The 23,968-nt window shown below is 35.2% G+C and overlaps 1 protein-coding gene across 2 annotated transcripts in view; it reads left to right on the top strand.

The window, feature by feature from the left end:
• Usp24 (ubiquitin specific peptidase 24) overlaps positions 1 to 23,968 on the top strand; it is a 133,475-nt gene that overhangs the window by 46,540 nt on the left and 62,967 nt on the right. For both annotated transcript variants that reach the window (XM_026382289.2, XM_026382284.2), the window contains exons 12-30: positions 54 to 157; positions 2,543 to 2,650; positions 2,847 to 2,942; positions 3,034 to 3,195; positions 3,633 to 3,680; positions 9,343 to 9,450; positions 10,043 to 10,192; positions 10,724 to 10,855; positions 11,624 to 11,735; positions 13,367 to 13,443; positions 14,589 to 14,729; positions 14,918 to 14,971; positions 16,119 to 16,234; positions 19,192 to 19,258; positions 19,383 to 19,493; positions 20,167 to 20,265; positions 20,359 to 20,532; positions 23,061 to 23,146; positions 23,305 to 23,398. In XM_026382289.2, coding sequence (XP_026238074.2) covers positions 54 to 157; positions 2,543 to 2,650; positions 2,847 to 2,942; positions 3,034 to 3,195; positions 3,633 to 3,680; positions 9,343 to 9,450; positions 10,043 to 10,192; positions 10,724 to 10,855; positions 11,624 to 11,735; positions 13,367 to 13,443; positions 14,589 to 14,729; positions 14,918 to 14,971; positions 16,119 to 16,234; positions 19,192 to 19,258; positions 19,383 to 19,493; positions 20,167 to 20,265; positions 20,359 to 20,532; positions 23,061 to 23,146; positions 23,305 to 23,398 — 2,039 coding nt within the window. The remainder of the gene's footprint in view (positions 1 to 53; positions 158 to 2,542; positions 2,651 to 2,846; positions 2,943 to 3,033; positions 3,196 to 3,632; positions 3,681 to 9,342; positions 9,451 to 10,042; positions 10,193 to 10,723; positions 10,856 to 11,623; positions 11,736 to 13,366; positions 13,444 to 14,588; positions 14,730 to 14,917; positions 14,972 to 16,118; positions 16,235 to 19,191; positions 19,259 to 19,382; positions 19,494 to 20,166; positions 20,266 to 20,358; positions 20,533 to 23,060; positions 23,147 to 23,304; positions 23,399 to 23,968) is intronic.

Genomic DNA, 23,968 nt, shown 5'->3' with positions numbered 1-23,968 from the left:
GAATCATATTTAGAGAGTCACTGCATCTCTCTTCCTCTCGTATTTTTTATTAGGCAACATAGACCAAGCACAATACTGTGATCGTATAAAGGGAATTATTGAACTCTTGGGCAGTAAATTATCTTTAGATGAGCTGACTAAAATTTGGAAGATACAGGTAGGTTGATCAGAATTATTTTTGCCTTTTCCTGACATATTTAATCTAAGGAGAGGGAAGAGGGTGGTAAATGTGCAGGGAAATGGGAGCTCTGTCTTATTTTAACCAGAGCAGCTATACCTAATCTGTTTTATATTTAGGTTTTTAATAAGATTGTGTATGTAAAAGAATTCCACTTGTGACAAGAATATCAAACTACTGATCTAATCTTCGTATTTTTTAAATTAAAAAAGTAAAAACCTTCATGGAGATCTAGGAATGGGTGTAAGTCTTGTTTATCAGTTCCGTTTTCTTTTTATTACATTGTTTATTAGTGTTAATTAATAATCTTCCCAATTATCCTAATAAATGAAGATAAGTATTACTGAGCTTTCAGATCTCACCTTATCTGGACTCTGAGCAGCTGTGACCAAGTCTAACATGCCCTTCATTTTTTTTTTTTTCTTCACTTTGGTCATGGTCTATACTATTAGTTTTCCTTTCTGTTTTTCTGGTGTTCCTTCTTAAATCTCCTTTATTCTCTTCTACTTTTCCTTTAAATGGTTTGGTTTATTTTCCCAAGCCTTAGTTCTTAGCCTTTTTTCAGTGTACAAGCTTTTATTAGTCAGTTTCATCAACTCCTATGGCTTTGACTTCAGTTGTATGCTGCTGACACTGTGAATCATATCACTAGTTCATCTTTCTTCTTGGAGTTCCACTATACATATCTAAATGTATAACAATTTCACCTTCAAGTTTGTATCTCATTGACATCTCAAATTCATCACGTCCAAACCTAGTTATTCTCCGGTCTCTTTCAGTAATAGTGTTATCCTCATCTAGTTGCTAAGCCAGAAAGAAATCTGGAGTTCAGCTTGATTGTGTCCACTTAGTCACTGTATCATCACAATCTAGGAAACAAAAACTATGCCAGGAAATTGAACTACAAGACTGTTTACAAAGGTGTTATTAAGGTGAAAAAGGTTTTAAGAAAAAAAGGAAGACGACGTATTAAACTCAGAGAGAGGAAACTACTTGGAAGGTGTTTTCACTGCAAGTGCAAGAACTGTCGAAGGTGCTTCTTCCACTAGCACTTTTGGAATCTCACCCTGCTTTCACTTTCATCCTAAACCAGTGTTTCTAGTCTAGGAAGGAGAAACACTCCTTCCTCCTCCTGCCTCTCACCTCTCAGCACTGCCCCTCACTGGCAGAATATAATAGGAATATACTGGGAGAGGACTTTACAGAGTGTGATCTGCAGGCTCCCAGCCCAGGATTAGGAAGCAAACTGTAGAAAGTTAGGCGTAGAAATAAAACACAGTCCTAGATCCCTTAGATTTTATTTCCCATGTCTTGTACTTGTTTGAATACCCTCATATGATTTTTGTGAATTTGAAGATAGAAGACCGTGATGTCTATGTTGTTTTTCCCTGCTACATTCAGTGAACAGCTATAGGTGTAGATATTAAGGAAATTAAAGAATTAAATCTACAAATATCCCCTGCCTTTCAAGTTCCTCACCTGGTGAACACTGAGGCACAACAGGCTGTGATTCAGATTATAAAGTGAGTGTCAACCATAGGTCAACGGTATGCTCCTGCAGCTCTGATGCAGACTACTGCCCACGGGATAAATATTAAGTGAAGTCAGAAAATTGTTATGAGCACAGTGAAAAACAAAGCAGTTTATACTTTCAATTGAGGCCCTTGAGATCATTTATAAAATGCTAAGAGTGAGGACATTTATCTTGTAATTTTCATCAGTTTCAGTTTCTTACCTAGTAGAAAATATTTAATTTCCTCTTAAAAATGAGTATCAGACGGAGAACTTCTCATTTTTTTTTCACATTGTCTTTTTAAAGACTTAATGCTGCTGAGCATTTAAATAAGGTCAGATGATAACCATTAATAATAGTTTTTTATGGCTGGGGATGTGGCTCAAGCGGTAGCGCACTCGCCTGGCATGCGCAGGACGCTGGGTTCAATCCTCAACACTACATAAAAAAAATAAAATAAAGATATATAAAATTTAAATTTTTTTTTTTTTTTTTTTTTTTTTTAGAGAGAGAGTGAGAGGAGAGAGAGAGAGAGAATTTTTTAATATTTATTTTTTAGTTCTCGGCGGACACAACATCTTTGTTGGTATGTGGTGCTGAGGATCGAACCCAGGCCGCACACATGCCAGGCGAGCACGCTACCACTTGAGCCACATCCCCAGCCCTAAAAAAATTCTTTAAAAAAATAGTTTTGCCAATATTACTGTGAAAGTGAATGCTGATTAGACTAGAGTCCATTGATCTTTGTTATATTTTTGCTTTAGCTTGTGTCAATTGCCAGGAAAAAGACAGATGTTTCTAAGTTCTAGGTCTTAAGTATTTCTGATATGTCTGTCTCCTGTGTTTTCTAGTCCGGACAATCATCTACCGTGATCGAGAACATTCACACTATTATTGCTGCTGCAGCTGTGAAATTTAATTCAGATCAGCTTAATCATTTGTTTGTTCTCATTCAGAAGGTATGTGTTCAGTTGAATTTCCTTACTGTTAAGTTTTCCTAAAGTTTTTAAGCTCTTTTGAGGTTCCCACCAAAATAGCAGTGTTTAAATATCCTTTTGTTTATAAATTTTTTTGCTTAAAAAGTTTAAAGTTTTTTCTAATTTCTCCAATATGATTGTGAAATAATTCCTATGTCTTGTCTTTTCTGTTGCACAGAGCTGGGAGACTGAGAGTGATAGAGTAAGACAGAAGCTGTTGAGCCTGATTGGACGAATAGGTCGGGAAGCTCGCTTTGAGACCACTTCTGGAAAGGCAGGAGAATCAAATGGATTTTTCTAGCTACAAATGCTTAAAGCGGTTTTACTTGCATATCCTCGGGCTCATCATAGTGGTATTATCACAGGTGTTAGACGTCCTCTGGGAACTGGCTCATCTTCCAACCCTGCCCAGTAGCCTCATTCAGCAAGCCTTGGAGGAGCACCTGACAATCCTTAGTGATGCATATGCTGTGAAGGAAGCAGTCAAGAGGAGCTACATCATTAAGTGCATAGAAGATATTAAAAGGGTTGGTTTTTATCTTTGGTCAAATTTTTGTTGTAAGAACAACAGTGTTAGACCAGGCGTGGTGGTACACACTTGTAATCCCAGCGGCTCGGGAGGCTGAGGCAGAAGGATCTCGAATTCAAAGCTAGCCTCAGCAACAGCAAGGTTCTAAGCAACTCAGTGAGATCCTATCTCTAAATAAAATACAAAATAGGGCTGGGGATATGGCTCGGTGCTTGAGTGTCCTTGAGTTCAATCAAGAAGTAAACCTCTCCTCAACCCCACCCCCTCAAAAAAAAGAGCAACAGTATTGTCTGAGTAATAAGAGCCAAGCAGTCCTATTAAGTTAAGTAAATGAAATGTCCTATCTGGAAGCTCTTACCTTAGAATCCAAGATTGAGAAATTATAGGTGTTACTTTTACCACATCACTTATATTTCTCTTAAAATGAATTTTCAGCCTGGAGAATGGTCAGGTTTGGAAAAAAACAAGAAGGATGGATTCAAGGTAAGAATTTGCAGATGGAACCAATTGAAAGGTATACTAATCCAATAATCATTTAATAAATTGCATCACAATTTTTATAATGTGTTTTAGTCTTTCTCAGTAATGTTTACATACTTTATTTATGACCTCTATTATTTTAAAGCATTATTATTATTTAAAGCTCAGTAGTTATTGAATCTTAAAGGGAAAACCATTAAAGATTATATTGAAATTACATAGTTTTATATAGTGTTTTTAAAAATCATGACTTTCAACTTAGTTTTTTCCTCTTAAATTAGACTTAAACATGCACAATTTTAATATGTACAGTTGATTCTAAGTAAGTATCATGCCCATTTTTCTTCCATAAGGGAAAAATGGAGAAACATTCATAGATAAGAGAAAAAGAAGGGAAGACGGAGGTTCATTCAGTGCTGGCACATGGTAGTTTTCAGGTGTTTGGTTCAGATGTGTCCCTAAAATAATTTCTTACACAGATAGTCATTGAATGAGTGCCTGGTACTGTTGTTTGATTTTTAGAAGGTAGAATTAGATGGTGACTACAAGAGGGACTGGGGCCAGAGAAGCCTTACCCTTCCGGACTCTGGCCTTCTGGCCTCTAGATTGCTGTGAATGTATGGAAAGTGGTTGGAAATGATGGTTAGTGGATAGAATAGTGATGATCGTAGCTCTCTTCCAGCTCTAGTCCTTAACTCCAGTCTCTCCTGTAAGAGGAGTAATCACAGTAGCCAGCTCGGTACAACGTGCTTTCTTGGTTGTCGAAGCCCTGATCAGAGCAGTATTGTCTTCCTTCTTAGATCCTCAGATTGCCCAGACCACACTGTGTATGGGTTGGCAGGAAGGGGGAGATTTCATTTTCTTGGTTTCATTTTATTAAAATTTTTTTGTAAAATACCTAGTGGCTCAGTATTTCAAACATATTCTTGATTTTCAAAGATATTTCTTTTAAAAATCTGGAATTTTGCTACCTAATTTTCATTGGTATAGTCAGAGATTCTTAGTTCTTGCTAACAAGCTTTGGTGACTTAATGGGGTTTTTTTCACATAAGTACTTGGCCATAAATTTTCGTCTTGAGCATATTGTCAACTCATGTTTTGTGTTTTGACAATGAAATTTGATCATGTGAATTTTCTGCATATAATCTAGTTTTAGAGCTTTTTAAAAACATTCACAAACTGGAGCTAGTAATGCTGGGGCCATAAGGAATTATTCCTTGAACTCAACAACATTGCTGTCTTTCTACTCAGATACAATTTAAATGTTTCTGATTTTCTAAGCTCAGTAATGCGAATGATTTAGTAACCTCTCTCCTTAAGGTTGAAGAGTTTTCATCTAGTCATTTAAGAAGTTTCTATCCTTCAGTAGTTTTAGTAAAGAGAAAAAGGGTCTCTGTAGAAAGATTATCTTTTCCTCTCAGCAGTAGACTCATTTCTTTATAGCTGTGAAGGTCAAAGCTGAAGGAACTTTCCCCTCCTTCCAGGGAAATGACTTGAAACCAGAAAAACCTTCCAGATAGCATTCCTCCCTTGCCATGGCTAAGCATTGCCAGCTCTTCCAGTCATTGCATCGTTGCATCTTTATTGCTTCTCTTTGCAGTCACTTCATTCATATCTGTGGTTTATAACAAAACTCAGAAAAAAACAAATTTTTTTTGGATTTATTTTGAGAGATTGGAAAGGAATATTCTTCCTTTTTTATTTCCCCGCTGGTCCCAGCAAATAAATTATTCCCTTCCAGATAATAGCTTGCATTTTTATATAGCACTTGTCAGTTTAGTAAGTGCTTTCACAGATACTTTCTGAAAGTACACATTGCTGAAGGGGGACAGTGGGAAGATCAAAGCCCCCTGGATATGGCTCCAGGCAGGGGGATGAATTATTTACTGCCACTAAAGGTGTTTTTCTATGCTATGCCCTTTCCTGCCAGGCAGCAAGGTGGGCTGACTGGGGATTATGTCTCCCTGCCAGGCTACACAGAAACTAAGCAAAGGGTAAGACAAGATCACCCACTTCTTACTCCCCTCCCACCCTCAGCTACCTCTGTTCCCCCAACTGATTCCCCTTCCCTCTGCTTTTGACACTCTTAAAATTCCCAAGTTCCACTGTTGTGTTCAGAAATTCTGACCTTTATTTCTTAACTTTGTTTCTATAGATTCTGCCAGGGTACCCTTGGCTCCCTTGGTCCTCTTTTCTTTCCTTTGCTTCTTTTATACCTTCCACTGTTCATCCCAACCCTTTCCCGCTTATTTCACTTCTTTTTTCCTTCAATTAAATTTTTTTAAATGTACTCATAAAAAAAATACTAAACAAAAAATTATTTTTACTCAATTAGTTGTGTTGGATAGTCTTTAAGATATTATCTTTAGCTATGCTTTTTATACTATGCCCTTTCTTGCCAGGCAGACTTTCAGTAAATATCAGTTCCCTTCCTCCTACTACTTCCCCTTCACGCTATCAGGAGACTCAAAGCCTCACTTATACAGGTTGAATATCCCTTATCTGAAATCCTGGGACCAGAGTATTTCAGATTTCAGAGGTTTTGGATGTTAGAATGTTTGAATAGACTTTACTGGTTGAGCATCCCTAATCCAAAATTCTGAAATCTGAAATGTTCTATAATAAGAAACTTTTGAGAACAATGTTGTTACTCAAAAATTTTTAACTTTGGTGGCCAGATTTTTAAATTAGGGTTGCTCAACCTGTACATAATTGAGTTCCCTCTGCTTGCCAAAGCACACAACAGAAAATAAAAGTAGTAAGGTGTCCTCAGTATAAAGAATCTCACAGTGATATGGTTAGTAGAGGAGGAAGTACGTTTAAAAAGTTTTCTACCATGCAAAATTTTTTGCTTTGGTTCTAGATAAAAGGTTTTCTGGAAAAACAAGATGGGCAAGGAAGTGGGGGATGTTTAGTTTAGAAGAGAGAACTCAAAAAATATGAAAACTTTCATAAGAGTATCATTACAGAGAAGCTTGAATTGTTTTACTTTTTATGGCTCCTAAGGAGTTATATGGAGACACGTGTTAGTGTGGTAGATCAGAGAACTTTCTTGTGAGAAGAGTCTGAAAACAGAATGCACTGCCCTCTGAGGTAGTGATTCTTATCACTGGAAATACCGAGACTAGTAATTCATTTAATAAATGAATAAAGAAAATTTAGATATAGATTTGCAGGCCATGCCTGTTGACCTCTAAGGCTTCATGTGACATTAAGAATTTAATCAGGACATCCCATTAACTTTTCCTTATGAAGCCTCAACTCCAGAACATTATCAGCTATATTCATTTTATTTGTTTATCAGTCTTAGCAACTAGAGAAGGGTAATTTAAATTTTTCCTACAACTTGGCAATATAACGTTATAATGGAATGGAATCAATATCATATTTCCTGATTGCTAAACTTTAGAAACTATAACAAATAATTCTTAAATTCCAATTTAATATGATTTATTTTAATTTTATTGTATGATGAGTTACCTTCAACAGGTAATTGTCCATGTCAAATATAAGTATTCTGACCACCCTTGACTTAACTGGTCATGATAATTTTTAATACATCTGCTTATTGCGAAAGGGCTCGTATTTATATCCTAATTTTCATAATTCTTTTGGAAGGTACCAGTTGGGACATAAGCCTTAAAGTTTTGATTATTTTATTGTTCTGCAACTTTTTTTAAAAAACAGAAATATTCTAGCTAGTCTTGCAAATAGTCAGCCTTTAATATCTACCATCTCTGTGATTCTAAGATGCCAGTGATTGTACCCTGCATCACAGAAATAAGTTGTTTTTATAGAGAAGAGAAAAAGAAATTGTACATTTACCAGTCATTGTTTAGATTCACCATCGCAGGTTGAGTCTAAGTCTGCTTTTGAGCAGTTAGATAGAGCTTCACCAAGGCCCACTGCTTGTCATTATCTATAGTAATGCTCTGAACTACTCTGAAATTTTTTAGATTGACTTATAATTTTTGAGGCATGTTGAAGAATATGGTGTTTTGTGTGCTTGTTCTCATTCATAAAACTCAAGCGGCTTTTTTCTGTTACCAAGTGATGAATACTACAAGTTACACGGCTTCTTTTGAATTAAGATGCAACTTAAGACAGAGACATTTAGTGATGAGCCCTTCACAGTGTTTGAGCCTATCAAATCAACTTCTGCTTTGAAAAATACTTTAGTCTAAGACCACTGAAAGTTTTCTTTGCTTTTAATTGCATTTATGACCACAAGAAGCTAGTCAGTGCTCTATCATAGTGTTATCTTTTTAATAACATTTAAGTAATCAATTAGTGATCCAGATTTAAGTTAGAACCATCCTTGTTCAGTAGTACCTATACCAAGGAACAACTGAACTCAAATGATAGGTAGATGAACAGATACCTTATGTATACTCAGGGAAGGACAGTTGTAGGAAAATCTGCACCCATGTTTATTGATTAGTAAGATTTCTTTTCATAGAATTATGAGAAATATCAGTTACAGAAATGTTTAAATTTATGAAACCTGTGTCTTAGAATCCAGAAAATATGGTATTTGCTGATTGTTTAGCTAATCTCTATGAAGCAAGGAAAATAGTATTGTTTTGGCAATAGCTTGCCCACATTTACATGTTCAGTAGTAAGCTGCTTTTCTGCCAGACGAAACAAGTATTTCTCCTCCCCAAATGGGGTCTTCATTTTGCAGAAAGACTTGATAAAACAAGAGTGATTTAAAATAAAAATATCAGCCTTTTAAATAAATGTTGAAGACTTAAGCTTTAATCAGTTTTTTGGTTAGTAGTCAGTTGATTAAAAGTGTTTAATCTGATATTTTCCATATTTTATAATGAAATTTCAGTTCAAAGATGTTGTTTATTAAAAACCAATTATCTTCTTAAAGAGTGCATAGTGAACATCAAACTTTTCAGATCTATACTCTGAAGATCTGGATTGTCATGTGCTAGTTTCAGAATTAATAAATTTGAAAATATTTTGAAAAATATAAATTACAGTCTGAGTAAAGTATCTGTAATAATTAATAAAAACAGTAATTGGGAGAGAGAAGGGGGAGTGTGGGGGATTGAGCCTAGGGCTTCACATATAACAAACACAGGCTCTACCTCTGGGCTATGCCCCCAGCCCCTTATTAATAAAATTAGAATGACCTCACAAAGTGGTTTTAACTAGGAGATATAAACAGATCATATTTTCTTTAATATTTGGACGATTGTCAGTATGTTGAACAGATCATTGGTATCTTAATCATATAACTAAAGAAAGCCACTTTTTTATTCCATCTTACTTGCCAGCCAGTTCAATATTAAGCTGTTGCCATCAATTTATTTTATTATGTCAACATGTCTTAGCAGCCCTGTGCTACTTAATCTATCCTCTGAAGTTGCTAATTCCTTGTTGTCTGTTTTTTGCTGATGTACCCCTATACATTCACTGTCACTTCACATCCACTCCTGTTTGCAGTTCTTGGCTTTAGGAAATTGCATGCAGAATAAGAAGTTGAAGATTGAATTATGAGTGCATGGAGATAAGCTATAAATGAACAACATGAAGATGAAATTATAGAATGTGTGACAATAAAATCTAATTGACTTGCAGATTTTTTATAGCTAATAAATTAATCTGCCATTAATTTCTAAATTTAATTAATACAACTTCTTTTTAACTCTAGTCATCTCAGCTTAATAATCCCCAGTTTGTTTGGGTGGTACCAGCTTTGCGTCAGCTCCATGAAATCACCCGCTCATTCATAAAACAAACCTACCAAAAGCAAGACAAGGTAAGAATGTAGCTGTTTTTATTATTGCACAGTTACTCGCTTAACCATTTATAATAACAAAACAGGGCCAAAACTATTGAATTTATAGTTATAGTGTATTTGATTTATAATCCTGAGTTTAAACATCATCTACCTTTTTTTTTTGATGTAATAACTGCTTTCTTTTTTATTTGCTTAATTTATTGAAATAAACCTTTTTTAAAGTCATGGAAATTTGAAAAAATTTGCAGATTTGTTTTATCATGCAAAAAGATTAGTTTGCCTAAGGAGCTAGTTTCCTTAATATAACAGTATGGAAGAAAGCTCTGGAAAAGTGTACAGAAAGTAAATAGCTCTTTTTAAAAATTTTTCCTTTATCTTTTAAAATAAATAAATCTTTGGGTGCAAAAAATTAGTAGGTTAGTTTATTAGCGCCTTAGTAAATATACATAACTAGATTGGTTTTATTTACTGTTAAATAGGAAATTTAAGTGAAGAAATCCTTGTGTTTGCTTTCACCTAGGACTGCATCCTAAAATAGAAGTTGTGCTTAAAACCAACAAAATAACCACAGATTCTCAAACCACTTTTCTTTTTGTTGTTTTTTGCCAAGAGTATTATTCAAGACTTGAAGAAAAATTTTGAAATTGTAAAATTGGTCACGGGAAGTTTGATAGCGTGCCATCGACTTGCGGCAGCTGTGGCTGGGCCTGGAGGCCTCACTGGTTTGACCCTAGTGGATGGTCGATACACTTACCGGGAGGTATCAGGCACTCTGTTTTTGTTTCATGATTTACCACACTCATTTGGCCTTTTTCTACTTTTTATAAAAGTAATGTTGGATGTAACTTTAAAGAGGTAGCATGAGCTATATTGATTATGATTCAGCAATTTTCTGTCCTGAATACAGTAATTTCAAAATTAAGTTTAGAAGGATGATATTTGTAAGTTAATTTTTCAGTAAATTGCCCAAGATTTACGCAATGTTTTTGCTTAAAAAATTAGACAAAAATCTTAATTTGACAGTTGTGAGGTTGTGGTGCTTTACTTTGATATTATTGAAATGATATTTTATTGACATCCAAAGTCAACTAAAATTGTAACAGACTTGAGGTAGCTTCCATTATGTTGAGCTGTCAGTTGGTAAACAGATTTCTCACATTCACTTTGCCCTAAAATTACATTAAGAAAAAGTTAAGTAAACCTGATTTATAAAGTTTAACAATTTTGTTTTAATGTTTCTTTTAGGTATAGATGCCTGGAATTAACTGGTTAACATTATTTCTTTTTGCAGTATTTGGAGGCACATCTGAAATTTCTGGCATTTTTCTTGCAAGAAGCTACCCTGTATTTGGGTTGGAATCGTGCCAAGGAAATCTGGGAGTGTCTTGTGACTGGCCAAGATGTTTGTGAATTAGATAGAGAGGTAAGAAGATGCTGTATGGACAACACATGGCGGAAATATTTAAATGTTGCACTTTTTTGTGTCTGACATTTTTTTGTGTCTCATGTCTTTAATTTCGAAACACTTTAAACTTACATAGGCATTAACTACATAGGCTAGGAATTTAGTACTGAAAAAAATAAGTGCATGAATTTTTTGATGATTTTGATACCATTTTGATTAAAATACCAAATTCAACCAAGTCAATACAGATAAAGAATTCCAGGTATATTTTAGCTTGTTATGCTTTCCCATGAAATTAATTTTAAGTTACTACTAGAAAACTTTGAGTTCTTTAAAATGATATTATACTCTCAGAAATACTTAAGAAAGAATCAGTGCCTGGGCGGATGTTTGAAGCTATAATTAAACAGCCATAGAAGGTTAAATCTGAAACAGAACACTTTGACATTTGCTAACAATGAATCTCAGTTTCTTCATCTCATTTTATAGAACAATATTAGCTACTACTTAGGATTGCTGAAAGGACTAAGTGAGCCAGGGCCTGGCACACAGCAAGCTTAATACATGTTGATGGGAAAACCTAGATGTAAAATTCAGTGAAAAGTATGAGTGTGTGTATTTTGCTCATATGTTAGTTTGCTTCATTTAGTTTCAGAGTTCTAAACATTTCAGTTTTGAGTGGCATTTTGGCATGAATTTTGAATCATTAAGAATAATGTCTGTTTGCCTTTCTCATTGCACAGCATGTATCGTTAGTTATAGGGCATTATCTATCTTAATCCACAGATGTGCTTTGAGTGGTTTACAAAAGGGCAGCATGATCTCGAGAGTGATGTTCAGCAGCAGCTCTTCAAGGAGAAAATTCTGAAACTGGAGTCATATGAAATCACTATGAATGGTAGATAATTACTTCACATTATTTGTTTTACTTCTTTAGAGGAAGAAATTTTATCCTTCCCTTTCCCATAAGCCTGTTAATCAGAAGCAACTAGCCAGTCTGGTATATCCTTTTAGAATTTCCCTTGTGCATATTTAGATAGATGCAGATAAACTCCTTTTTACATATATAGTATCTTATGATTAATTTTTATATTATATGGCCTGATAGACCATATTGCCAGATTGTTTTTTGAAATTTCTTATTGCAAAAAGATTCATTAAGGTAAAAACTTTTCAAAGTATAGAGCTCCTTTCTTTTGTTTCTTTATATATTTTTAAAAGGATGTGACCTTTACTACTTTATAATTCCTGATTGTTTTCATATCCTCAAAAAGAAACTCAGCACCTTTTCATTTCCTACCTTGCATTATTCTCTAATCTCTTTACTTTCTTTATGGATTAGCCTAATCTGTTGGTTTAAAATGGAATCATACTACATGTGACCATCTGGCTTCTTTCATTATGTGAAAGTCTATGTTTTCAAGGCTTACCTACCTTGTAGCATGTATATCAGTATAATATTTCACTGAAGACATGCCATATTTTGTTTATCCATTTACCAGTTGGTGGACCTTTTTGTTACTTCTTTGGGCTATTATTAGAAATACTGCTATAAACATTCAAATTGCTTTGATATCTCATTAGCCTTTGAGGAACAGCCGGATTGTTTTACAGAGTAGTTGTTCCATTTCATAATCCCACCAGCTACAAGTTCCAGTTTGTCCACATCTCACCAATAATGATTAATATCTGCATTTTATTTTCTTTTTTAAGCCATCCTGGTATATGTAAAGTAGTATCTTTTAAAGTTTTGAATTGATTTTCCTTGAAGACTCATGATATCAAGCATCTATTCATGTGTTTATTGGCAATTTCTGAATATTCTCTGAAGAATTATCTATTCTAATGTGTTTTATTCCTTTTTTCTTTTTTTCCTCCCCTTTTATGGTGTCGGGGATAGAACACAGAACTTCATGTATGCTGCCTCCCCAGTCCTTTTTATTTTATTTTGAGACAGGGTCTTGCTAAGTTTCTAAGGCTGTCCTTGAACTTGCAACTCTACTGCCTAAGTCTCCTGAATAGGTGGTCTTAAAGGCATGTGCCACCCTGCCCAGCCTTGCCCATTTTTAAGTTGGGTTATATGTCTTTTTATTGTTAGTTGTAAAAGTTCTTTATATAGTATGGATACTAGCTCCTTATAAGATAAATAATTTGCAAATATTTCCTCTTATTCTGATTTTTTTTTTTCATTTTCTTGATAGGATCATTTGAAGCACTAAAGATTTTTATTTTGATTGAAGTCCAACTTACCTGAATAATATTTTAGAGCTTGTGCTTTTTGTTTTTTTAAGTATTATTTATTTATTTACTTACTTTTTTATTTGTTTTTGAGATGGGATCTTGCTGTGTTCCCAGGCTGGTCTCAAAACTGAACTAAAGCTCTCCTCTGGCCACTGTACTACCACTGCTTGTGCTTTTGATGCCGTATCTAAGAAACCATTGTCAAGAGTTTTGTGGTTTTAGCTCTTAATGTACTTTCAATGTTTTACTTAATAGTGTATGACTTTATCTGACATTCTATTATTTCAGGTTTTAATTTATTTAAGACTTTTTTTGAAAATGTGAATCTCTGTGATCATCGATTAAAAAGACAAGGAGCTCAGTTGGTAAGTAAATTATTCTCAGATCAAATATAGATCATTTGAATTATCTAGTATAATAAGTTGTTGAGGCTGGCTTCAAACTTGTGATCCTCCTACCTCAGTCTCCCAGGTACCTAGAATTACAGGCATGTGCCACTACACCCAGCAAATTATGTGTTCTAATTAAAAGAACACATGGATTTAAAAAAAAAAAATCTTGATTGCTGACTTGGGCATTAATGGCAGAGCCTCTCTGCAAGAGTGCTGGAGGTCACTGCTCAACTTCTCACATCACTGTCTTGGCTTCTTGCTGACTGGGGGGCTGTTGTGGCTAGAAGAATGTGGAGGAGGGAATAGCTCCATCTGGGCTTCCAGCTCTTCAGATTCAGTAATTACATGTCCCTTAAAAAAAGTAATGAAATCATCAGTCTTGGAATCTCAATGGCAGAGACTGGGTAAAAAATTTAGTAATATACAACAAAGCAGGAAAATGGGGTTGTATGCAATGTATACAGCTTATGTTTATGTTTACAAATGCCGCTTTACAAAGAAAGGTAAGAACTAGCTCTTTTTCTAAGTCTCTCTCATTCAGGTCCTGACTTCCTGGGGTGGTAGGAATATTGGTAAGATCTTGTAAGTCTTCACTCTGCTATTTGTAACTGAGCTTTGGGAAGACCGTATCTAACCCCAAGATTAAATAGCTGCTTCTAGCTTGACTCCATTTTCTTTTGAAGAAAAGCTCATGATAATGGTACCTCATCTCACTCCTGTGCTGTGAATGTGGGAAGAAAAATCTCCATGCCTATCCTAGTTCCCATGGAGGTTTCCTAGTGCTTCTGTGGTTGATTGCTTTTTTTTATTTTAAAGTTCCATATCAGGGGGCTGGGGTTGTGGCTCAGTGATAGAGTGCTCACCTAGACATGGGTTCAATCCTCAGCACCACATAAAAATAAATAAATAAAATAAAGGTATTGACAACTACAACTAAAAAATAAATATTAAAAAAAAGTTCCATATCAGTACAATAGTGGTTTCCTATATAGCTGGCTTTTTGTATCCTTATTTCATATTGAACTAAAGAGGTGAAGACTCATTAAGTAATGTAATTTTGTGATTCTGGTGTGCTGTGTAATTCAATTTATATATAATTTTAATTTTCTTTTGAACAGTATGTAGAAAAGCTGGAATTGATAGGAATGGATTTCATTTGGAAAATAGCCATGGAATCACCTGATGAAGAAATTGCTAATGAAGCGATTCAGTTAATCATAAACTATAGTTATATTAATCTAAATCCTAGGTTAAAGAAGGTAAGTATCTAAGGAAAGAAACTACTTATACACAAAAAAGCAGAAAATTATATATATATTTTACTGATAACTTGTTATATTTGGCATATCCTCAGATTGGCTTATTTGTTTTGATATTATATCCTGAATAGTTACTAAAACTCAGTTTCAAAGCCTGACCTTAATTTCCATTTACCTTTTACTTTCAGGATTCAGTGTCTTTACATAAGAAATTTATTGCTGACTGCTACACTAGATTAGAGGTGAGTAACAACTTTCACTTAACCTGTCTTTGAAGGGAATACTTTTTTCCCATTTTTTAATTTTATATTTTAAGATAACGCATAATACTGATGTTTGTGGCTAGATCCTATTGGTGAATTTATGAAGAGTACTAGATTGTGGCATAGGGAACAGACATTTGCCATGATGCCCCCAGTATAGAAATAAACTTCAAAGGAAATCTTTCTTTCTCCCTCCACCACCTGTCTTCCCCACTCTACCCACCCTCCTCCTGGGTATAGGAACTATGTTCAGAAAACAGGTCTATACATTCCACATTTCTAGCAGTATTTTTCTCTTTTTTCTCTCCAGGAATTTTACGTAAGCATTTGTTTCCTTTCCCGTACTTTTCCATGTTTCATGTAATTTATACAACAAATGCTATTAAGGACCACAGCAGGATACTCAGTAGTAGGTGGAAGTGGTTGTCTTTGTTCATCAGAAACCTGCTGTTTAATATTATCTCCTGTGTATTTCCAATGCCCTTTTTCTAGCATGATGGTTAAAGCATTGAACTGAACATTCATTTTTAGTTGAAATTTGTGCTACAGTTTTTTCTCATAAAGAGTATCCCAAAAGCATAAAATGCTTCTGTCTAAATATCAGTAAGTTCATCTCATTGACATATATGTGCTAGAATCTCTGTAATATTTCCTAAATTATGGCTTCATTCAAATATGTCATCATAATAAAACTTCAAGTTTTGTAAGGTGCCAGGTAAGTGTTAACATATATAGAGCAGTAGTTCTCAGCTGGGTCTTACTTTCTCTCTCAGGGGTCATTTGGTGATGACTATAAGACTTTTTTTTTTTTTTTTTTTAGTTGTAGATGGACACAATATCTTTATTTATTTATTTTTATGTGGTGCTGAAAATCGAACCCAGGGCCTCATACATGCGAAGCAGGTGCTCTACCACTGAGCTATGGCCCCAGTCCCAACTATAAGACATTTTGATTGTCACAACTAGAAGGGGACCTGCTAGTACTTAGTGGGTGAAGGCCAGCGATCCTGCTAAACATCATGCAGTACCAAGGACAGCCTTTTGCAACAACAAAAAAGTTGTCCAGCCCAATGTGTCAGTTGAATCCAGGTTGAAAAATACAGAATGATTGTTTCATATTTTATAGGCAGCCAGTTCAGCACTAGGTGGCCCCACTCTAACACATGCTGTGACCAGAGCAACAAAAATGCTTACAGCAACTGCTATGCCAACTGTAGCCACATCAGTTCAGTCTCCATATAGGTAAGTGATTAGAGTGTGTATTAGTTTTTTTAAAAGTTGATCTTTTTTTTTTTTTTGTCCCTCCTGTGAACATCTCTTAATTACTGATTCCTTATTTTTTCTTAAATTTGGTAATCAATCATATCCTGAGGAATTGTATGTTCCCTGTCACATCTCTCAAATCTGGTTTCACAGATCTATAGGTCATCACCGGAACCACCCAAACATTGCTCTGCCCCTCTTTTTACCTTATGGACAAGTTCTCTTGTTACTGGTTTTGATTTATTTTATGACACTTTAATTCTGTGTAATGTGAATATAACCAACTCTTTCGGATGGAAAAAAGGTATATTCATTATACAAAGAGTACTCTTTTTTGAGTTTGAAATATCCCCTTCTTATGTAGCTTTTCTCCTTGGATAGTCATATCCATGGTGTTAATAAGTTAAGCAAAATGAAGTGGAAGATGGTGATTAATTAAAACCATGTATTATGATGTAATCACAGTAAAATATGTTTACCCAATATTGTTTTTTGAAATGATTTTTAGTGAGAACTTTATCCCCAAATGTTTGTTTAAACTGATCCAACATTGTCTCTTATTCACATTGATGTTTTCAGATAATTATCAGTGAAATCTGAATTTAGCGTTTGCTGAAGTTCTCCAGAATAGTAAGGAGAGACAACACATGTTTAAGAACATTAGAATGAAGTAACTAAGATAACTTTTGTGGAATTTTATGAGCCTTTTATTACTGATAAGCAGCTCCAAATCATTGATTCCAGGAAGGCTTGGCGGCCACTCACTCTGCTGCCCTCTGGTGATGGGTACTCAGATAACTCCTCTCTACTCCCAGAACAAAAGCAGCTTTTATTACTTTTTTGTAATAAACAAATTGACATTTGTTTTTATTCACTATTGAGGATGTTGCTTTACTTTTCAGAGCCTTACTTTAAAGGGGGAATCAATGCAAGGTCCTTGTCCATATTCTTTGCAAAAATGAAGTCTGTGCTGTGTAGCTGTACTTTATTAATATGAAGGAAGCAGATTAAGACTCTGTCCCCTCAGACTTGATTTTTAAGTGACTGATGTGACTACACATTCAGTTCATGATAGGAACACTGATGTTTTTCTCATCTCAGAAGTATATCTCAAATAGGCTTATTAAGAATTTCTTATTACATATTTGTTACATGTAGTCTATCTCTGTTATTCAGTTCTGTACCAGTTCATCCCTCAGGTAAATCATTTATGAGCTGTTGAATTGGGATTTCCAAACTATCACTTCTTTAAATGAATGTACTTTTTTGTTTTTTTTTCTTTTTATTAAAAGTGCTTTTTATTCTAAATTACTTTATATTTGACTGACTACAGAGAAAAACCACGATTATTTTAAAATTTTTATTGTAAATTTTGAGTAAGTAAGAATATATAATTTCACAGTTGTAATTGAACCATAACATTGTAGTTTATCTCATTTTACTAGTTTTGAGAAAAATTTTATATCTGTAATTATTCCGTATTGGTAATCAGTATGTCAGTACAATTGCTGGAAAATGGAAATACCTCTTTTCTGTTTTCAGAAAATGAACCTATTTGAAATGCCTAGAATTTCATCTAAGAGCTCTTGAATTTTTATTTCTTTCTCTCTCTCTCTTTTTTTTTTTTTTTTTTTTTTTTTTTTTGGTACCAGGGAGTGAACTCATGGGCACTTGACCACTGAGCCACATTCCCAGCCCTATTTTGTATTTTATTTAGAGACAGGGTCCAGCCGAGGTGCTATGCACTTTTGCTGAGGCTGGCTTTGAGCTTGCAATCCCCCTGCCTCGGCCTCCTGAATCTCTGGGATTACAGGCATGCACCACCATGCCCAGTGAATTATTTTTTAATATGTGTAGTGTTCTCTAAGTATGACACTGTGACTATATAAGCTGTTGATTATTGTGAGCCTGTTATTTCAAATGATGAGTAAAATTGTGTAAGTCTTCATCCAGAGGGTACCTCAGATTTCACTTTTTTTTTTTCATTTTGCTCTTTGTTACCTCTGGATTTTATTCTTTGGCTTTTATTAATGCACTATAATTATACAAAAATTTGAAATTCATTGTTGTATATTTGCACATGCAGACAATATACTGGTAATTTGGTCAGTTTCATTCTCCAGTACTTCTCTTTTCCTCTGTTGCTCCCTTTCCCTGGTTTCCTTCTCTACTCTACTGGTCTCCCTTCTATTTTCCTAAGCTCCCCCCACTCTTTTTTCCTCATTAGCTTTCACATATGAGAGAATACATGACCCTTAACTTTTTGAGTTTGGCTCATTTTGCTTAACGTAATGCTCTCAAGTTCCATCCATTTTTCCACAAATGACAGGATTTTATTCTTGCTGATGGTTGAATAAAACTCTACTGTGTTTTCTTTATCCATTTATATTTTCTTTATTCATTCATCCATGATGGACATCTAGACTGGTTTCATGATTTGACTATTATGAATTGTGCTATTATAAACACAGATATGCACGTATCAGATTTTATTTTCAAATAGCTTTTATTTATGATCTACTTATTTGCATTTGTTTTGTAATTTTCAGGCAGTTTATATCAGATTCCATATGTTTACAGAATTTTGTGCCATATTTTAGTTGTAAGATTATGAAAGTCAAACTCTCTGAATATTCATTCTTGGTGGGTTGATGGACAAATAGACCTGGGGACCCAGATCCTCTATTTTTGAAACAACTGTTTTAAAAGAGAAAAAGAAATGTGGGGAGGGGCATACTTCTCCTCCCTTATTCCATCTTGGCACTTCAGCTGTGAGCCGGTTTGAACCATTGGGTAAAAAGGTTTTATCTTGGCAGATTTCAGTCTTTATCCAGTAAGTGAGACTCTGATTGTGGTTTTTTTGAAACAGATTAGAACTGAGCTCATATCAGTAATTCATTTCAAATATGTGTAATTTTTTTTTTTTTTAACCATAGATCCACTAAACTTGTAATAATTGAGAGATTGCTGCTTCTGGCAGAACGCTATGTGATCACTATTGAGGTATGCCTTTCTTTTTTTAAAGCAACTTTATTTTATTATCATGCTAATTGTGTAGGTATATATTTTTGACATGTTTAATAGTGGCACAGTGCATCTGACTTGTTTGACTTATGTCTTATTCAAGGATTTTTACTCTGTTCCACGAACTATTCTACCTCATGGTGCCTCATTTCATGGACATCTTTTAACTCTTAATGTTACCTGTGAGTCTACCAAAGATACCTTCACTATAGAGGTGGGTTTATATTAAGCTCTGTAGCCAGTTTTATATCTTGTTACTTTCATAAGATTACTGTTAATGGAGATAGCTGCATGAATAATGATTCTCAAAGCTGTTTGATAAACAAATTTAGAATAAAGACCTGAAAGGAAAGGAAACCATGGGGTACAAGCAGATATATAAATAAATATATAATATAATGGCAGGTGGTGGTGGGTATTATAAAGAGTAAATAAAAATAAAGCAGGATAGGGTTGGTGGAACTCTGGTGGTAATGTGCATAAGCCATTTTAGATAAAGATGGGCGAGGAAGGTCTTTCTGAGGTAGTGTTATTTAAAGACTTGAACAGATCCATAAAGTGAATGATATTTGCTTGAAAAAATATTCCAGGCAAAGGGAGCAGAAGGTACCAAGTTGGGTATGGTGACTGGCATGAGTAGAGCACAGTGAGAAAAAGTGAGTGGAAGGCCCTACTATCGAGAAAGGGTTTGAGATTTTATTCCACATGTAATAGGGAGTGGTGGGAGTGTGCAGTAGAACATTTAATGACAGCAGAAGGGAAGCCTTATAAGGTTTCTGCTATGATCGCAGCTTCTAGAAAAGGGCCCAGTCATAGCAGATGCTCACTAACAATTGTTTAAGGAATAAATAAGCCCTCTCACAACAGTTTTGGATTTTATTTTACAGGCCCACAGTAACGAAACCATAGGGAGTGTGCGGTGGAAGATAGCCAAGCAGTTGTGCTCTCCTGTGGATAATATACAGATATTTACAAATGATAGTCTGGTGGGTTTAAATAATAGCTTCTGACACTTTAGCCTGATGTGAATACTTTCCTCTTCCTTTGCTTCTCAATAATTAAGAAACTACTTTTTACAGCTGACAGTGAATAAAGATCAAAAGCTTCTTCACCAGCTGGGCTTTTCTGATGAACAAATCCTTACAGTAAAGACCTCTGGCAGTGGGACCCCCTCTGGGAGCTCAGCAGATTCCTCAACCAGCTCCAGCAGCAGCAGCAGTGGGGTTTTTAGTTCATCATATGCCATGGAGCAGGTATTGAGTGATTGATAAATTCCTGTTTCTAAATTGAAATCAATCAATATCTTTAGCCCATATAAATATGGATCATTATATCCTTTTTTGTCAGACAAGTTCTGACTCTTCACAGCTATGCACTGAGAACTTCTAGGATACAGCTGGGGGATGACATATAACTTACCAGTTTTCTGAGTCACAGAACCTTCTGAAGCACCAAGTCATTCTGCCTGTCCACACTGTCCTCTAGCACAACCTTCTTCATAGAGCATTGATTTTTCCCTCTCAGCTGGGTCATTCCATTAACATCCAAACAGGTTGTGTTATTTCTGCCATTGTTTAAAAAAAAAAACCACAAGCTCTTCATTCAAATTTCATCTTCAGCAGTCATTGGCCTATTCCTTGAAAGAGTTGTCCAAACTTGTTTTCAATTTCCTTTTTGCCATCCTCTCTTGGAGACAGTCAGGCTCATTTCTAGTTGCCTCCTCTACCTCTGAATCCTTATCTTAATGTTTCTGTGGAATTGATGCATACAGCTGCTTCCTCTTGAAATTTACTTTCTAGACTCTCCTGACTACCCCATCTCTATGATGTTCTTTTGTCTCCTTTGCTGATTCTGCTTCATCTTCCTGATATAAAGGTCTTTCCCAGGCCAGTACTTGGAGCTCTCTTCTTTCTGTTTATTCCCTTAGTAATCTCATCTAGTCCCAAAGTTTTACATATTGCATGTTCATTGACGACTCCCCAGTTTTTAATCTTTAGCTTAAAGTCAATACATGGTTCCTTTTATTTACTATCTCCTCTTAAATGTCTACTAGGCACCCCAAGTTAAAATCCAAAAAAATTGAACTTAATGATTTTCCCCTTTCTTACCACCTTACTCTAATGCCATTCTCTTTGTTCTGTAATCTTGCTCTGTCTCAGATAATGCCATCTTCATTTTTTTTCTAGTTCCTCGTGCCAACATTCTTAAATTTCTTAAATTTCTCCTCATACTTGCGCCCGTCAGCAAATTCTTGAGTCTACCTTTAAACTACTTCCAAAATTTAGCTACTCTTCTGTGCTTACACAGCTTTATACTAGTCTAGGCGTCCCTTGCCTGAGTGTTTCAGCAATTCCCTCAGTGGCTTAGCTCTTGCCCTTAATCCAATTGTCTCTTTCCTGAAGGGCACCCAGCAGACTCATGGTCTTACCAAACTTAAGTCAGATCATGCCACTCCTCAGCTCACAGAGTCTTTGCTGCAATCTCTGGGGCCTTGCCTGATGTCCGCTCTGGATGGTCTCTGAGGCCCTTATCCACAGCTCTCCAGCTGTACTGCCTCCCTCTTTGTGCCCACACAGTAGGCCCTGTGTACTCGCTCAGGGCGTTGTTTCCAGTGCCCTCAGGCCATTCTCTCTCACTTCAGGTTTTACAGATATACTGCCTTCTCAAGGAGCCTTCTCTCATAGTCCTACCTAAATTTTCAACCCCATTTCTGTTCCTACACTCTTCTCATTTCCCTTCCTCACTTATTTTTTCCATTACTTACTATACATTTTTTTTCTTCTTTATTTCTCTCCTTAGTAAAATGTAAGCCCCATAAGAGCAGATTTTCCAGGGGTACAAAGCTGAATAGCACTGTTCCACTGAGAGCAAGCTTCGTGTGACACAAAGATATTTAAAAGACATATGGGGATTTAATTTTCATGTTTACTGTATGTATATTTCTTTAATTCCACATGGAAGGTCTTTGTATCTTTCTGACTTATAGCATCACCTTGCCATAGATATCAAAGAACTCTTCAGGTTTAATATTATAGGGGTTTTAAAGTAATTATACTTGATATTATCAAGAATCTCGGAGTTCTATTATTATGGTTAATCAGCAATAAAATAATATACATAGCATGTTCAAGTTTGATAATTTTAAACTTATATTTGTCTTGGATATTAAAAAATCTTTCCACATACGAATAACACATTCTGTGCTGATATCTGGTTTCTTATTTCTTATAACCAGAAAATAGTGCATTAATCATGTATCTTCTTTGCATTTATATCCACTTTGTGTTTTCTGATCTTTAGAAAAAATGGGGTAATTCTTCTTCTTGACTTAAATTACATGTACATATGTGTGGGTATGAATGGATGTCCATATATATAATACTTAAATTCTGTGTTCAATTTACTTATGATCTCATTGGCTGCAAATGAGCTGTGATTAGCTCTCTGATGCTTTCCATTGCATTACTTACACACAACCCTTGTTTTGCCTCTCTTCAAAGCTGCCTGCCTTTTGGTGCCTTAGCCCTTTGCCAGCAGGTGGCTGGGGGAAGATACCAGGTAGTGCACACTACAGGTGATGATCACTCATTGTGATCTTCAGAGCACGTAAGCATTAAGCACTGTGCTCCCCTCAAGCTTTGTAATGGCCAGCCTTTCAGAAAAGTAGTGGGGGCCGTGTTTTGTGTTTTTGGTTTTTTTGGTTTTAAGTTTGATGAATGAAGGAGAAAATTGTTTGATAGATAGGTGTATATTTACATTTTGCTTTTTTTTTTTTCCTCAGGAGAAATCCCTCCCTGGTGTGGTAATGGCTCTTGTATGTAATGTGTTTGACATGCTTTACCAGCTTGCCAATCTAGAGGAGCCAAGGTAAATACAAATATTCATGAGACTTGAAAGAGAGAAAATTACGAATATTAGTTACTTTTCACTTAAAATGAATTTTACTTTATATTCCCTATTAACTTAAATAACTTTTTTATCGAAACTGACTTATGTGAAAGAAATTTGTATTTGAAAATTTTCAGGATAACTCTACGAGTTCGAAAGCTTCTGCTCCTGATACCCACTGATCCTGCCATTCAGGAAGCTCTTGATCAACTTGATTCTTTAGGCAGAAAGGTATGTGTGTCTTCGACAGTTATTTAACTAGCATATGAATCATAATTCAGTAAAACCACAACTTAAAAATCACAGTAAGGCCATATGATGCCATCTTTCCCTAGTATTTTGTCTTCTTTTGAAAAATACTTTTGCCATAAATAGAAATAGAAACTTAATGTTGGTGTTTAAAGTATCCAGATGGAGTCAATAATGAGATAACATTTTAGATCCAGAAGAGGCTTTAATGTCATCCAGTTTTCCTCCCTCGTATTATGTAATAGGAAACTGAAGCTCAGAAAGGTGGAAGTTGCTTGTTCATGATCAGACTCTGGTTTTAACTCAGTTGAAATGTTTTTCTTCTGTCACGATGCCTCTCTGGATCTGATTGTTGCATATCTGAGTGGTTTGCATAAATGGATTTTCATTTTCTTCACAAGTGATATTTAAAATTCACTTTGTTTAACTTTTAGAAAGTTGTGTCTTAGAAGATTTATATGAAGGAAGGAAAACTTTTTATTCATCATATTGTTCAATTATGTTTTCAAAAAATTACTACTTAAGCAGTCTTATCATTTCATTGTTAATATG

The sequence above is a fragment of the Urocitellus parryii genome, chromosome 11, assembly GCF_045843805.1.
Source record: "Urocitellus parryii isolate mUroPar1 chromosome 11, mUroPar1.hap1, whole genome shotgun sequence".
Taxonomy (NCBI): Eukaryota; Metazoa; Chordata; class Mammalia; order Rodentia; family Sciuridae; genus Urocitellus; species Urocitellus parryii.
Note: the sequence above shows the minus strand (reverse complement) of the source record. Positions and strands in the feature narration are given on the sequence as shown.